The following is an 18,285-nucleotide window of genomic DNA, read 5'->3' on the forward strand; positions in this document are numbered from 1 at the left end:
GAAGTTTCAAAACTTCGAACATTGGGGAAAAAAAGATGCAACAGAAAACTAACTGTTGCAAGCAGGGGGAAAGCCCCCCTGCACACCCCCCGCTCTTTAAATATACCAACTCCGAGATCGCACTACAGTGCAGTAAAGGGAAATATTCCCTTTCTGCACTATAGAGCGGTCTTGGAGTTGGTATATTTAAAGAGCAGGGAGTGTGGGGGGTGCAGGGGGGCCTGCTTGCAACAGTTAGTTTACTGTTGCATCTTTTTTTTTTTTTTTATGTGTTCGAACTTTAGCAAGTTTGACTATATGGTTTCAACCATATAGGGTTCAAACTTGTTGAAGTTCGATCACGTAATAGGAACCCCAGTTCTTCATATATAAGAACTATGCATTCAGTCATGAATGTTTGGTTAACCACCACACAAAAATGCTTGAAAAAGATGATTTTCATGTGCAAACCAGCATGCATCTAGAAGCACATCACCATCCCATCACCCCTTTCATAGGCCCAAAATTATTTGTGGATAACTGAAGAAAGCACTGAGCACTCATTGCATTTGTTGTTTTCCTCTTTGTATTTTCTACTTTTCTGCATAAATCTCAAAGGATATTTATTTCATTGATTTCAACTGATTGCTGTATTGCAGATCCACTTGGAATAGAAAAAGGATAAAACTAATGTTAATTTAACTTTTCTATAATTTTATACCATTGTTGCCCAGTATTGGAGAAACTGTTTGAATATATCCCAGTCATTTTGGATCTTTGTTTCTGAAACATTGTTTCTCCATTCTGTGTTTTTAATGACATCTCATACTTTTAACATAAGTACTCCAATATGACAGCAAAAATAAATGGCTAAATGAAAATACATATGTGGGTTAAAGGTTGTGAAACTAAAACTGTACTGCATTTTGACTGTTCAGCAGCAATAATGAAGAAGGTTAACAAAAGTGTACCAGATAAATATTTCTGCAAATCTACATATTTTTATTTTATGGTATATTTTAATAAAGCAGTGTTTGGTTTCTTAACATGTAATTTTGGTCTCAGCAGTGCACTTTAAAGTAATGATATGGGTTCTTAGAAAATAATATTGTTTTATTATTCGTGTCTTGAAGTGCAGCTGGTGCCTTCACGAGAACTTTAAAACCATTTAATTCATCAGATTTTTAGATTTGGTATAGTAAAGTTATTACATATCATATACATTTTACTTAATGGTGCATTCATTAAAGAAAATTCAATAACTTTAAAGAATCTGTGAGAATTCATCATAATCTGGTTGCTTTTCTTCTCCTCCTGAACCAGTTTTGCTTTTGATGGTGCCAAACATCCTTCTAAAAATAAATTGGGATGATGTAACACAATATTGTGACTTTAGAACTAAATATGTCACTGGGACTGATACATTTCAAGAGATAAATACCCTATTGCCTTGTTAAGTATCTAAAGTAACTAAACAAATGAAAATTTGGAGTAAAGTCAAAGAAAGACGAATAAAATAGAATAGAACAGAATGGAATAGAACAAAACAGAATATAATAGAATAGAACAGAAGAGAAATTCAGGAGTATCTAAGTACCAGGTTTGTAGAGTTTTACCGGAGGCATCAGTAACACTTCCAGTTGTACTTCATGCCATATTAACACCATTCCCAAAGTAAAAGTAAAAGTATGGTGAGTGTCAATATGTTTCCTATCTTCAGGCACAAGACTCTCAGGTGCTGGAACAGCTGTCCAAAAACATCACCCGGATGGGTTTGACTAGTTTCACCCTCAACTACCTCAGGGTAAGGACTTTGTGCATTTAGTCTTTTTCATAAAAACTAACTGTAAAGTCTTTGATCACTAGTCTTAACCCTTGTAACAGAAATCTAAAGTGGATGTCAGAATTAACCAGCTCTTCAAAAGGGTAAAGGTTATTCTACATTTCTGTTTCCACAGTTTATTAATTTCATTTATTCTATTTACAGGAGGTAGTAAAGTCAAGGCAGACAACTACAACTTTATAAAGCATGCAGATATGTTACTGAAAAGTAAATGAACAGAGTTTAATCTTTTTGTAGTACAGAATAGGTCCAGAATGTGATGCAGAATTAATTGATAATGTATTTAGATAAAGTGACTCATGCCAAAATGATGTGATTAAAACAGTAAGTCCATTGTATTAAAAGCAGCTCGTATAAGTGTTGCCTTGTTTAAAAGAGGATTGCAGTACACCAGCTTACAGAATATCTTCCAGTCGGAGCTGCTCTTTGAATTTGTGCAGTCTACTCTTCATACTGTTCGGTTGTTCTGTGAACTTGTTTCGAAATAATTTAAATGATGTTAAATACTTGAGCTCTCTATAAAGAAGTAGTTTTCCAGTTTCACTCAGTAATGCATTTTATTTATTCATTCGTTTATTAGTTGAATAACTGGGTATACATATGAAAGCAAAATGGATTGTTTTTAACCTTAAGTAATGTAAAATGTAAAAATGCATATATTGCATTACATGAACAAATTTTACAAGTGTTACAGTCGATATCCATAATGCATGCTGAGACAGAGTAGGTTATTTAAAGTTCCTTACAACTTAGGCACATTTAACTGTGATGACTAATATTTACTTTGATGTAAATGATGTATTAATTCGGTGATGCCAAGGGATGAAGTTGCAAGTCTAACACTGCCAGTCAATATAAAAGGTATTCCATTTCTGTTATATGTAACACATCAGTGGTTCATATAAATACATAAATCATGGCTTGTTATCAATGGTATTATTTTGCAGTAGGAATAGGATTTGAGTTGAGAACATATATGCAAATTTCAAATTATAAATATTGCTGTTTTGATAAGCATAAGTGTACCATACAGAAAAAAAAAAGAACTGGTTCGCTGGAGGTGGTTAAGTTGTTCCTGAGCAAGTAACGTACCTTGTCAGATGCAATATTTGACATGTATCTGGAATAGTGTAGGCCCAGTGATGATCTGTCCTCTGGGAGGTGATTGTGTCTGTACTATCTCTCCATCCTTCAAACTTCCCTCCTACAGATGTGGTAAGCCTAAAGTATCATCACTAACATTCCACCCTTTGATCTTACATCCCTTAAAAAGGTGTGGAAGCCATGATTATAGTATGATTTGAGCAAACCACAGAGGAAAAATGCACAATAGTTGGGGTATTCTGACTTGACTGCTGCTGTTGCCACACAGTTGTATGTGTCAGAGAGCAAGTCATGGTCACCTTCACTGTAGTCTGGGAGGAGGTGGTCAAGAGGAAGAAAGAAGTGTTCACTATTTACATTACTTGGGTACCCGTAATTAACCATCTCTAGATAGCGGGTGGGGAGGGAAAATGTGATGATCTCACCAACAGACTGAATCCACCTCAATTTGGGACGGTGATGGACCCAAAATGTTGGGGGACACCATGACTGGGGTGAGGGAGGGGCCAATGCAGGCTCATGGACATCAAGCTTTTATCATTGGTTGCTAAAGTTACCACCTGAACAAAGTGAATCACTTGATCAAAAATATTCTATAAGAAACATGTATGGGAAGTCAGCCTAGTTACTGAAATCTTGCTAAGAGATAGAGTATGAATGAGACAATACTGAACTGATGAGGTGGTCTGTAAACTCTTGCAGGAATTCCTTCACATAATTCCTGGAAGGTAAATGCAAAGGGACCTGTAGTTTGTATCTACCTAAAGAACATTTTCTAAAGTTATGTTTTTTCCTGTAGAAACTAGGACCACTCAAAAATTAGATTTGTTACAAATTGCTACTCCTTCCATAGTCACTTTACAAATATGAGACCTTATAACCACACCCTCCAGAGGAAACAAAGCCACAAGGTAAGGGGTAAAATTGGCATCAACCCAAGTCTCTGTTATTAAGAGTATTAGATGATGACCAAAATAAGTTATGTTTCACTGCAAATATTTGATGACCTGTACAGCAATGCAATGTTTGATAATCTGTAAACAAAACAAAACTATAATTTGCATATTCTATTCACCTACATGGTGTACAACTTTCAAACTGTTTCTTATATTATGTGATAAAATTGTCCTGTTCTGAACATTCTCTGTAAATTTTCTGTACTGCTCCTCCGAGTCCCAGTTTGTGACTAAAAAGGGTATGTTAGCAAGCCCACCTACCCATTTAATAAATTAAAAAATAAAAAAAAAAATATTGCAAAGTCCATCTCATGCTCCAAGGAAACTATGTCTCCTATGTTACTGCAAATCTGTTATTAGTATACAATGCTCATATGGGATGTAGATATACAAGTCCCATTTATTAATTTGCCATGGCAGATTCAGATTGTTTAATGAAATCTTGGAAAGTGAAAGGATGCATGAGAAGTTGAGAAGAAATGTTTTGGTACCAGTTTTTAAGAACAAGGGTGATGTGTAGAGCTGTAGTAACTACAGAGGGATTAAAATGATCAGTCACAGCATGAAGTTATGGGAAAGAGTAGTGGAAGCTAGGTTAAGAAGGGACGTGATGATTAGTGATCAGCAGTATGGTTTCATGCCTGGAAAGAGCACTACAGATGCAATATTTGCTCTGAGAGTGTTGATGGAGAAATATAGAGAAGGTCAGAAGGAGTTGCAGTGTGTCTTTGTGGACTTGGAGAAAGCATATGATAGGGTGCCTAGAGAGGAGTTGTGGTATTGTATGAGGAAGTCGGGAGTGGCAGAGAAGTATGTAAGAGTGATACAGGATATGTACAAGGGTCGTGTGACAGTGGTGAGGTCTGCAGTAGGAGTGACAGATGCATTTAAGGTGGAGGCAGGATTACATCAAGGATCAACTGTGAGCCCTTTCTTATTTGCAGTGGTGATGGACAGGTTGACAGATGAAATCAGACAGGAGTCCCTGTGGACTATCATGTTTGCGGATGGCATTGCAATCTGTAATGAGAGTAGGGAACAGGTTGAGGAGACCCTGGAGAGGTGGAGATACCCTCTAGAGAAATGAAAGTCAGCAGGACTAAGACAGAATCAGCAGGGCTAAGACAGAATATATGTGTGTGAATGAGAGGGAGGATAGAGGAATGGTGAGAATGCAGGGAGTAGAGTTGGCGAAGGTGGAGGAGTTTAAATTCTTGGGATCAACAGTTCAGTGTAATGGTGACTGTGGAAGAGAGGTAAAAAGAGAGTGCAGGCAGGGTGGAGTGGGTGGAGAAGAGTGTCATGAGTGATTTGTGAGAGACGGGTACCAGTAAGAGTGAAAGGGAATGTTTACAAGAGGGTAGTGAGACCAGCTATGTTATATGGGTTGGAGACGGTGGCACTGACAAAAAGTCAAGAGTCAGAGCTGGAGGTGGCAGAGTTAAAGATGTTAAGATTTGCCCTGGGTGTAATGAGGTTGGACTGGACTAGGAATAAATATATTAGAGGGTCAGCTCAGGTTGGACGGTTTGGAGACAAAGCCAAAGAGGTGAGTTTGCACTGGTTTGGACATGTGCTGAGGAGGGATGCTGGGTTAAAAGGATGCTAAGGATGAAGCTGCCAGGTAAGAGGAAAAGAAGAAGGCCTAAGATAAGGTTTATGGATGTGGTAAGAGAAGACATGAAGGTGGTTGGTGTAACAGAGCAAGATGCAGAGTACAGGAAGAAATGGAAACAGATGATCCACTGTGGCGACCTCTAACAGGAACAGCCAAAAGAAGAAGAAAACTGGTGCATCAAGCATTTTGTAAAGAAAAAAGAATCCTATCCCTGTAGAAAATAACCCCACACAGTGATAATGTATTACCCTGATGGGAAGCAAGCAACACCACATGGTGTACATTGACCTCTTATGCCTCATATCCACCCAGTGCTTGCTCAAATTCCCCAAATTATGATATTTGAGGAAAACAAGACGAGAACCTTTTGTTGCCAAGATATAATATAGTTGCCTCAGAGTGTTAAGAGATTTATAGCACATTTATAAAATAATATAAAGCTCACACTAAGAGGTTATTTAAATGATGAAACTTTCATTCAATGTAACCAAATATTTTTAAAAGAACAGCGCTGCACATATCACACCCAATTCTAAAGAGGTGCATTAAGGTACAAATAGACCATGTTGAAAAACAAGAGCACCTCCTAACAGCCCTGAAGTAGTGCTCCATGGGAAAAAATATTTTAAAATGCATAATTTTTTCACTCGGAATTCATGTACAAGGCATTTTTACTACCACTGAATAAACTAAACACAAAAATCAATGCACTGAAATGAAAGTAAATAAAAGCAGTTACAAAATATAAAATAATTTATATACAACAAAAGCAGCTTTCTTCTTCTCATTCCTACACTTAGCAGACTATGTAGGTAATACCTGTGCTTAAAAATGTAAGCAGAGTCATGTTACTGGCAACATAGACTGAGAGTTGAAATTAAATGTTGAATCGTCCCATAAGAAAACTGCTTTCTAATAATAATACAAATAATGTACTGCAGAATACAAATCATGCTGTAAATGCATGTGGGCTCACACAATGAGCTGTAAGTAAATGGATTGCAAGTCCTCAGCATTTCTGTTTCCATGGTCTAGCAGAAGGCTGAAAAAATGAGATAATACACTAAAAGGTAGGCAATCGTTCTTGTAAAGAAATTAAAATATAGGAATAACAAATATGTCCGTTTTCTTCACCCATAAATTTCAAACTGTAAATAAACACATTACTGTTGCTCTGTCTCTGAAGAAAATAAAACTGACGTCAATAAATCCTGAAATTTACTGTAATTAAAATGAATAGAGAGCATTGTGATAAAGCAGGTACTTCAATGAATCATCAAAATATGATTGATCAGGAGTTTCTTCATCAGTTACAAATGAGACAGCATAAGATAAATATTTCTGCAGGGGGGTCCCGCTGCACCCACCACATGAGCAGTAAGTCCTCCATAACCCCAAACATTTTATGTATGTTTAAATTAGCACTAATATTAAGTATTTAATATTTGTCATGGGGGACTTATTTTTGTTATTATTCTTAGTTCTTTAACCAACGAAATAGCATACACATTTCTTAAATATATGTGCCTCCCATTTTATCTACATTCAGCCTGAAACTTTTAAATATGCAATGTTTCCATTACTTTAATTTAATACTATTAAAATAATCCTTGTTTAAGCAACTAAAAAACACCTAAGTACAAATTCTGACTCTGGTGTGTGTGTGTGTGTGTGTGTGTGTGTGTGTGTGTGTGTGTGTGTGTGTGTGTGTGTGTGTGTGTCTGTGGGAGGTTTAATATTTGTGTAAATGTGTGTATGTTAAGTCGGTAATGAGGAATGTTCTACTAATACAATTAACACTTAACTTCTATAGCTATTTGGATGCAACCTCTACTAAAGGTAGTGTTGGGCAAAGGAACTATTTTACATCAAAATCCTGCATATACAATATATATTTTAATAGTAAAAAAGTACAAACACATAACCATATTTTCTCAGCTTAATAATACTTTATCAGGCAGGCCTTACTTTTGGATAATCCCTTTTTGGAGGCAATAAGACCTTCCTTCTGTAGCATCAGTCATCAGAATGCATTTTGTTAGTCTGTTATTCTCTGATACAGTGCCTGTCTGATTTATTAAGTTGTTAAAATGACTCTTAAACTTAATTCAAAATACAAAAAAGTCCACTTAAGAGAGTATGCAACAACAAACATATGAGACCTAGAACAGCAAAATATGTACTAGCTAAGCAACTAGTGACATGATTTCTAAGTGGAAACTTTTAATGGGTAAAATCTGAATAATACTCACCTCACAGTCCTAGCATGAACTCAATTCAATAGGATATGGAAGCAGAAGAGAATTACTCCAAGTAGTTGCATACGTCAACCATAAGTTTAACTTTAGTGATGTAAAAATTCATAAGCCAGTCTATCTGGAGCTGTATGAGCATAGCCAGTGACTAGCTTGAGAGTAAATTCAAAGTGATGGCCAGGTTTAATTGCAAGCCATACAAAGAAACTGGCTGAGTGACAGCTGGTAACAGTTCATTAACTCTGTAGAAAGTCCCAGAAGTCACACCCTTAACTGTCAATAAGCAGTCTCCAGAAGGAAAGCAGGCACAAGGCTGCATATACACTTAAGCCGAGTTCCCAAACAGCTAAAAGTTATTCAAACTTGTTCCATGAATTATCTGTTTTATAGACAATCCCTGGGATTCAATAAATTCTGTAGAGACTTCACGCAAAGCCTACATGGAGTTTACATGTGTGGCTGTTAATGTGCGGTGAGCAACAACGCTCATTACATATTCATGCAGCGCAGTACTTTTAAACGTAAATAAGCAAGGTTTCATGGCTGGCAACAGTGTTGCCAGCCAGAAAACCATGCAAGCAAACACGAATAGTAATCCTGTTTAAATCAGAGGATGGAAGGTCTTCGGTTTTGAGCAGAGTGCCACAGTGATCACCAGGGTTTAATAGATAGTTCTCAATCTCTTAGTGCAAGACATCTGGACAAAGGCCAACATAATGGGGACACAATGACCCAGACATATGGATATATTTGACATATTTACTCTTTAGAAATGTGCTATAATAAGCAGGGGGTTGTGTTAAGATACATGTTCTGAAGGGTTTGAAGTCTGAAACTCAAATGTATGTAATATTGAGTCATATCAGTCCTGAGATCATCTCATTGATGTGGCAGAAAACCACAAATTAGATACGGAATGCACCAAAAGATATAAAGGCAAAAATCTGGACATTCTGTGAAAAATCTTGGCAATTGAGAGGTACGATTGCTAAGTATATAGTCCAAAGACAGTACAGGACAGTGCATCTACAGTGCAGATTATTGTGAAATTCCAATTCTGGCATTCTGTACTGAAGCTGTGTAAATGATCTGTAAGGATACATGGACTACCATGTAGAATAAACACTCGAGAGAAGTGTGTGCTTTGAATAGGGACACACAGATGAATTGCTGGAATGAACACAAGGAAACAGGACAGGTGAAACAAGCTAATATACAGCAGATGAGGGCATGTCATTGGAAGACAGTTGTAGCAGAAACACTAATCACATATTAATGTGGTACAGTATGGACTGCACAGTGAAAATGTGTATTATGTGACTGTCAGTCAAGGTGACATAACAATGAGGAAGATGTCTGCTTGAGATAAACATCTTTAAATGAGCAATACAGAGGACATCTATCAGGGATGTTATATACAATTGGTGTAGGGTGCATTTTGTGAAGCTGTGCAAACTGATTTGCCTGAATACGAGTGTAATCTTAGCAGAGGTCTCCAGCAACTGGGGCACAGATAAAGGCTTATGGACAGTATTTGAAGAAACATGCAGAATCATGGACAATATCAGAATAATACTACCAGTAATCCCATCTCTCAGATATAACATATGTGATTTAAGTTGATCAGAGAGGGTTCTGCACAGAGTTGTACAACTATTATGACATGTCTGCACTCTACTCTACTCTATGAGGGTAATCGTGCACACTGTCCTGACACTGTAACGTTTGCTGGAAGTGTTAGGAGGGATACTGCTATACATGTACTGGTATACATATACTGCTATATATGTACTGCTATACATATATATATATATATATATATATATATATATATATATATATATATATATGGCACAATCTACACTGTCACAAATGTTACCAATGCCATTATTGTCATCAAACACCTATGTATGTACTGTGTTCCTCACCAGAACAGGTATCACACATAGATCTGATATAAAGACCTTGATGGGGTTTCCGTACCATCAGACAGTAATGTTTATGCCAGAAAAAGAATACCTAGGGATGGCCAATAAGATTTGTGACAGCTTTGTGACTTCAGTTACACATCACTGGAAGAAGTGTAGTGAGCTGCATGAAGAAGGTACATTGTACTCAGTTATTGGTCTGATGAAGGCTGTGATCTATGGAGGTATCATGACCTATGATGTGGATGTCCTTCACATACTCAGTAGTTGTGTCACATACAAGGGAGTAGTCAGCACTGTCGCCACATGCTGGTGGATGTTCCACATACCATCTACCCCAGGACACAGGTCACATACCTATTGGTCTGATTATAGGGTGTGATGTCTACATTATACTTAGGTTGTGTGTTTGTTTTCCTGATGTAATAAATCCTCTCTTCTTTTTGTGTCATTGCAGGTGTTGTCATGGCTGTGGCAGCAACCTTTAGTGTGCGTTGATACTGTCTGTATTATGCTAATATCACAGCTGGAGTTATTGGTTGCCCACAATCTGTAGTCCTTCAGACAGCTGTTTGGACATAGGATGTGTATGCCATTTGTGATGTCTGTGACTTAAATAATGGACAGAAAAGGGCATAGCAGACAGCACTGATGTATGGACCTGATCAGTAGAGCTGAGTTATAGTTCACTTCACACGTTTTAACATATTTCCATGCCATTTATGTGATACAGTGGTCTCCGCACTTAGTGATATAGGTGTTTATGACCACATCTGACAGTGTTGGGTGAATACCTCAGTGTGGATTTGTGTCAATTGCCTTGGGTTTGTCAAGTTCAAAAGGATGATAGTGTTGTCATCATGCATGTCCTTAATGACCTCTTTCAGGACATCTAACAGATGTAACAGACATGATGTAGCATTAACAACTCACACAGGTCTGTTGCACACAGCTGGGATATTACTAGTGTCCATTTAGTAAAAGGTACATGATGGTCTACCTCACAGATGAGGAGAGTCAGGATGTGTCTATACATGCATGCATCAGGTGCTGTCATCCTCCTAAGTCACATGGATGTATGTTGATGTACACCCTTCTACAGGAACATAGTCTGCGTGAAGGCTGTGTTGAAGTGTGTATTCAACTGTACCAGGAAGGTGTATGTGCTGAGTCATGCACTAGGTGATCTGTGATGTCACAGCGCACTGATTCTGGGTGATTGGCCTGGATGAAGGTAAGAGTGCATACTGGCTATCCTGATCTGGCCTAGGGTTTGGACACAATACCCCATGCAGGTATCATTGAGAAACTCACTCAGCTGGGAATTAACCCTTACATCACTAAATGGGTAAACAACTGGCTCACTGACAGAACACATACTGTGGAAGCTGGTGAGTCAACCTGTACCAGTTGAGCTGTCACCACTGGCATACTCCAGGGATCTGTGCTTGGCCCTTTACTGTTTGGACTCTATTTCTCAATAGTTCAGACTAAAGTATATGGCCTCTGGCTTACTTCTTTTGCTGATTCTTAGATACTGGGTGCAATCATTGAGTCTACTTATGATGATACCATACTACATGAGGGGCTAACACAGACAAATGATTGTTGACAAAGCCACATGGTCTACAAATAAATGCAAAAATGTATCTTTAATTTGTCCTTCTGCAAAGTGGAATTTCCTGCTAATTACAGCATTGACAACAGTCACACAATGCAGAAACCCAGTGATGCAAGTTCTGGGAACACATGTAGATAGCAATCTAAACTTTGACCACCAAGTGTCCACACTGTTATTGAAAGCCTATGTTGTACACATCATAAAACACGCCATTGCATTTAGACCTGAGGATTATATTACAGCACTGTACTTGAACCTCATCAGACCACTAATAGAGTATAATGCTCTCTTATGCATGTACTTTACTAGACACATGCAGCAGCTGGAGAAACCACAGATGTTTCTCACCAAGAAAACACAGGGCCTAGAAACTATGCCATGACATATGTGGATAGACTAAAAGCCATGCCACCATAATCTGGATCGTATAGGATGAGGTGACTTCTGCCTGGCCTCCAGGCCAGTCTCTGACCCTGCCCTGGTGGGAATAGTGCACATTCACAAATCAGATATAACTGATGACATCAGCAGTGTCTATTACAGAAAATATGGTAATAACAGTATCCCGCATGGTGGTGTAAAAGGCTTTCTGCAATGTCAAGCAAGAGCACAAACACACATGCACACAGTTGACTGCAGTGAGAATTAAATCCCTACCTAAGTACACAGAATGCAGAACTCTGTAGTTAAGGCAAGCGACACAGCTCAAGTCTAACTTGGAGTGTCTGTGACAAAATTTATAGCTGATAACAGCTGCACAGTGTCTGGTGAGGAGAATTTTGTAATAACAGTTTTCCACATGCTGGTGTAAAAGGTTCTCTGTAATGTCAAGCAGGAGCACAAACACACAAACACACACACGCACACACACACACACACACACACACACACACACACACACACACACATGCACATATACACACACAGTTGACCACAGTGAGAACAGAACCCCTACCTACTTAAGTACACAGACTACAGAACTCAATACTTTATGTGTCATGGCACAAGTCTGACTTTTACAAGACTGCAGGTCAACTTATAGTGGATGGGATCAGCAGGGCCACCCCAAGGGTGAATTTACAATCACCCATCCAGTTGTCAAGGTTGCATTTAAACAGGGTCATTGAGGAGAACTGCTTCACATGAGTGGGAGCCTATTACAAAGGAATGCCAATCACTGGGAGATATCTCCACAGTATGTTCTGTTTATGTCACAGGCTAGGTTGAGATCCCTGGAGCAAGTTAGCCTTGTCCCACTTGATTTGCAGATGTCCAGCATTTCCAGTAGGGCAGGGTCTGAGACTGCCCTGAAGGCCAGGCATAGGTCACCTCTCAGCAGCCTGCATGATACTCTGTACAGTGACAGGTCTTTCAGTCTATCCATGTTTGTCATGTTTTGGAGGCCCTAGATTCTCTCAGTCACAAACCTCTGTGTTTTCTCCAATTGCTGCAGGTGTCTGGTGATATACAGACAGAAGAGAGCATTGTACTCAATTAGTGGTCTGATAAGGGAATATTACAGCAGAGCTATGATGTCCTTGGTCTTGGATGTGATGACCTTATTTATGAGGTGGGCAGCGTAGACTGTGTGTCTCATCACTATGGACACATAGTGATTGAAGTGTAGATTGTTATCAACATGTGTTTCCAAGTCTCTCAACCCTGTTTGATCTTAGGGGGTGTTATGTATAGCATAATTAGTGGGGGTATTTCATTGCCAAAGGGGACAATGAGGCATCTTTTGCTTTAAGGTTCAGTCCATGAATTTAGCACCAATCATTTGTCTTTGTCATCCCTTTCTGTAATATGTTATAGCTTGGGACTCTATATGACTGTGTCCAGTTGACAGTCATCTGCAAACTTGGTAAGCCATAGGCCATCTACCTTTGCCTGGGCTTCAGAGAAATAGTTTCCAAACAGTTCAGGGCCCAGCACAGATCATTGTAGTATTCCACTAGTAAGTGGCCTGGTGGTGGAGGAGAAGTCCCTAAATTTGACAGTGTGCTTTCTGTTGATGTAGTAATGCATGGGTTAATCCCCAGATGGGAGAGTTTCTCTATGATACCTGAATGAGGGACAATGTCAAAAGCCTTGGAAAAATCAACATAGAGGTATGTCCTGTTATCCCTCATCTAGGTCTGTGGGGTCATTATCAAAGAAGTCCACTAGATTTAATAAGCAAGCTCTACCCTTGACAAAACCAAAATGGGTCAGATTAAGTGTGTTGAAGGTCACCTATGTCCTTGTGGATAAGGTCCATGCTAATCCCTTCCCTAGCCTTGCAGATAAGGCTTTTATGTTTATGGAGCAATAGTTCTAGTTCTGCATGTTAACAGATTGATGTGCATTGCATATCACACATTTGATATTAATTTCTATAGTGTAGGTGATATATGTGTGAAAAAAAGTACTGAGACCCCAGGGTTGCAGTGCTTGGGAGGAAGCAACACATGGCTGTATTGTAAATATGTGACATATTGTTAGATACAGCCTTCAGTTTGTCATATGTCCACATGCAATTTCATGTCATAGACAGGAAATGGACAGTAAGCAGCAATAATAAATAATATTTAGTTTTCCATAGGGTGCTGAGCAACTGGTTTGTGTGACGGTTGTCAAAGTGTTTGCGCATGTGAGATACACATTACCATTACTTTCCCTGTTTGGATATATTTAAGCAGTGCGCACATGTGAGATGCATTGCTACAGTCTGATAGTTAGTATTGAGTCTATGAAACACATCTGCTGCTTAATTGACTCTGTGGCAGCTGGTATAAATGCATTGGCACATTTTTTTTGAGCCTAGGTGATACTGGGTTCAAATCCAGGTATATGTAAAACTTTTGAATACTTTTAAATAATTAGTGATAATGTAATAACATTAACTCATTATAGTGCATGTTACTGTGTGTTGGCATAGCACAGCGGGGTAAGCAAGACTGGATGGAAATAACCACAGCATTGTACCACTGCTGAATGTCGCTTGGCGTTTCTGCATGATGCAAAATTCTGTGCAAATGCAGAGGCCAAAAAGTAAAGGTATCTATTGCTTTTTCTTCTACTTATGTGTGTTGTGTGTGATTCTATTTTTTGACCAGAGTATAGGTGTTAAAATGGGGTATATAGGAAAGTGGTGCAAAGGGGAGCAAGCAGGAGGAAAAACAAAGGGAAAACAATACAGGGATGTGCAGGAGGGAGGTAGGAAAGAGCCACAGCTATCCATTTATTCAACAGTAAAAACTGATCATTTGTGCAGAATATTAGCTGAATTTGTACTGTCACCTCCAGAGAAAGTGGTGACAACAACATAATCATGTTGTATAGGTAATTGGACCAAATCAAGTGTGTCAAGAAGACACATGTGTGAAATGGAGAGCTATGTATGGGACGATATATTTTTTTTGTGGGACAGGTGGCCATTTTTTTAATTCAGTAAGAGAGGACTGATCGTAAGGAACATATGTATGTCTGGGCCAAGTAATTTGGGTAGGTGAGGAAGAAAATGCAAACAAACATGACAAGAGACAGGGACAGCAATGGACACAAAAGGTTGGGGAACCCCCATGATTGGGGTGAGAGAGGGAGCAACACAGGCTCATGGACATCAAACTTGAAGACAGTGAGAATCAAATCCTCACCCACTGGACTGAAGTTGCTGTCACCTTACTCCACTGGTAGCTTGATGTCTTCTTCTCCTAAGGACCATGACGTAGAGTAGCCACTCCATCCAGCATAGGCATACACAAAAGGTGCAGTGCACAACCTTATGCATCATCCCTGGCATGTCCCTGTGGGTGATGAAATCACGACCTCCACCACTGCTCCTGGAAGGTACCACTGCACCAACTTCCAGGGCAGTACTACATGAGGGCACAGGTAGTGCAGGGGCAGCAGAAGCAGATGTGCTGGGAACTGGTGCTGGAGCTGGTGGATCGGGGGCAGTTTGATCTAGTGGGGCTGGCCTACCTCTCTGTGCTGTGTAGCATTTATCAATGTGGTACACATATTTATTTATTTTATTTGACATTTGTTAACCTTGTTAGTCCAACTGGGATTGTGACCCATTTTCAGTGGAGACCCGAGGAGAAAAGCTCCAAATAGTACAATATATCATAACAGTAGAAAACAAATAAAAATGCTATATCATTACAGTAGGAAAAAAATAAAAACAAAAGTAACAAGTATAATACTTATAGTAAAAACAAAAATTGTAAACACTTTTTTTCTTTTTCTTTTCTCAGGGCAATTCTATGCTACTGTACTTGAGAGGGAAGAGCACAGAGTGTAAGTAGGATCAACTGTGAGAGAAATGAGTGGGGAGGAGGGAGCTAAGTAGGGTCATGTTAAGTGCAGGTTCTGGAAGAGACTAGATATGTTTTTAGTTTGTTTTTAAACTGTGAGGTGTGAGAAATTGAGTATATGTCAAGGGGAAGTTTGTTCCAGGCATGGGCTACAGAGTATTTGTAGAGTAGTTTGCCTACTGACTTATTTTGGTGGTAAATATACATAGGTTCATAGGTTCATAGGTAGGTACTAGGCTATCGGCCCAAGGGCCTATGTAAGCCTAGCCAACAATGTTCCCTGGCTTACGCCACCCAAGAAAGCTATTTTCCTGTGCCATTGTTGAGCAGAGACACAGACGTGATTCCTGGGGTGTATTTCCTATTTCCCATCCACTCATCAAGGTTTTTCTTGAAGAGTGCTAATGAAGAACTTTGCTTGACATAGATGGGTAGCCTGTTCCAGAGTATGGGAAGTCTCCTGGACAGGAATCTATCCCTCCAGCATGTCCTGTTTATTGTGGTGACAAGGTTTAGGTCCCTAGAGCATGTAGCTTGGTGGGATTGGGATTTCTTTAGGTGTAGCATGTCCAACAGCTCTGGGTTTGACATAGCTTTATATGTTAGGCAGAGATCACCACGGAGTAGACAATATGCTATGGAGTAAAGCTTGAGTTTTTTGAGACGGTCAGTGTAGGGCATTTGTTTGAGGCCAGTAATCCTCTTTGTGAGGTACTTCTGTGGCATTTCCAGCTGCTGCAGATGTCTTGTGAGGTACATTCCAAAAAGGGCATTGTACTCTATAATGGGTCTAATGAGTGTCGATTAGAGGGGAACAACCCTTTTATGATGAGGTGTGCCACGTAGAAGGACTTCCTGAATACTTTGGCGATGTGACTATCAAAGGAGGGACTACTGTTTACCTGGGTTCCAAGGTCTCTTATCACACATTTGGTGTTAAGTAGATTGCTGCCTATGTGGTAGTTCATGGGTACAGAGTTTTTACCAAAGGGGATGACACTGCACTTTTTGGCATTGAGCTTGAGGCCATGGATCTGACACCAGGCATCTGTCTCAGCAAGGCCCTTCTGTAGGATGTCCACATCATTTGGGGACTTGACTATGGCTCCTAGTTTGCAGTCATCTGCAAACTTCATTAGCCAGAGGCCTTCTGTGTTAGCCTGTACATCAGAGAAGTAGATATCAAACAGGAGAGGTCCCAGGACTGAACCCTGTGGTATTCCACTTGTCACTGGTTTGAGGTCAGATTTGGAGTCTGCAACTTTTACAGTGTGGGTTCTGTCAGTGAGCCAGTTGGCAACCCATCTTGTGACGTAGGGATTTATACCTGGTTTAGCGAGTTTAGCTATAATTCCAGAATGGGGGATGGTGTCGAAAGCCTTGGCGAGGTCAAGATAGGCTGTGTGAACCATCCTAGCCTCATCTATGGCTTTGGTGACTGCCTCAAAGAAGTCTATCAGGTTCAGGAGGCATAATCTGCCTTTCACAACCCCGAACAGGGTAGGATCCAGAGTTTGGAGGTTACCATTGTCTTTGTTTATGTGTTCCATGATGATACGTTCCATGGCCTTGCAGACCAGGCTCATCAGGCTAATAGGGCGATAGTTCCTGGGATCAGTGGTGGCTCCCCCTTTTTGGAGTAGGATAACTGTTGCTGTGCACCATTCAGTGGGCATGAAGCCTGATGCAAGGCTATTATTGAACATGGTGCTTAGGTGGGGAGCCAGTTCATTCTGAAGTTTGTGTAAAACGCAACCAGGGATGTTGTCTGGTCCCATGGATGCTGTGTTTCTGGTTTTAGAGAGTGCAGCTTTTACCTCCCTAGCTGTGATTACAGGGACTCTGCATTCTCCCTGTATAGATATGGGCCCTTTAGAGGGTGAGGGCGGGGTAAAGTTAGCACTGAACCTATCAGCTGGTTCAGTAATTTTCATGCCATTGTGCTGTAACTCAGAGCAGATCTGGGTGTTGCCATCAAGATTCTTGACATAGCTACAGAATGCTTTGTGGTTGTCCTTAGAATTAGTGGTGATTTTGTTTTCATAGCTATCTTTGGAGGACCTTATAAGCGATTTCAGCTTCTTACTGAGGCTGACCAGGGAGCTCCTCCACTCATGGGATTTTACTCTCTTTTGCAGCAGTTTCTTCCTTTTGTTGTACAGTTTGGTTATGGCAGGGGACCACCAGATTGGCTTCCTTTTTTGGAAGATAGCATCTTGGTTCTGTTTGAGATAGCACGATCCATGCACTCGTGTAAGTGCTTATAGAGTGCATTTGTGTAGGATTCAGTAGTTGTAATGATATTGTCCATCTGCATGGGTGTCATGAAGTTCACCACTTCTGTCTTAAGAAGCATGAAGTTGGCTTTGGAGAAATTTTTTACCATGGTTTCCTTAATGGGGGGGGGGGTGGGATTTGGATATCAAGGGTGATTAGCTTATGGTTGGATCAGACCAACGAGGAGTTGACTTAAGGTGTGGAACACCGGTCACTCATGTTGGTAATGACTAGGTCTAGGATATTGTTGCCCCTGGTGGGGGGTGAGGATACGTTGATCCAGGGCATTGGAGTTTATGAATTCCAGAAAGTGTTAAGCTAAGGAGTTGGTACACAAGTAGTTTTCCCCAGTTAATGGTGGGGTAGTTGATGTTGCTCATTATTAGGGTGTTTGGTTGAACCC

At 39.8% G+C, this 18,285-nt stretch overlaps 1 protein-coding gene across 7 annotated transcripts in view; it reads left to right on the forward strand.

Moving 5' to 3' along the window:
- LDB2 (LIM domain binding 2) overlaps positions 1 to 18,285 on the forward strand; it is a 1,425,612-nt gene that overhangs the window by 1,204,446 nt on the left and 202,881 nt on the right. For 6 of the 7 annotated variants that reach the window (XM_044062198.1, XM_044062192.1, XM_044062193.1 and 3 more), the window contains exon 5: positions 1,700 to 1,783. The exons of the other annotated variant lie outside the window; for it this stretch is intronic. In XM_044062198.1, coding sequence (XP_043918133.1) covers positions 1,700 to 1,783 — 84 coding nt within the window. The remainder of the gene's footprint in view (positions 1 to 1,699; positions 1,784 to 18,285) is intronic. 7 annotated transcript variants of the gene reach the window in all.

This window comes from Protopterus annectens, chromosome 2.part1 (assembly GCF_019279795.1).
Source record: "Protopterus annectens isolate FY-2018-M chromosome 2.part1, PAN1.0, whole genome shotgun sequence".
NCBI lineage: Eukaryota > Metazoa > Chordata > Ceratodontiformes > Protopteridae > Protopterus > Protopterus annectens.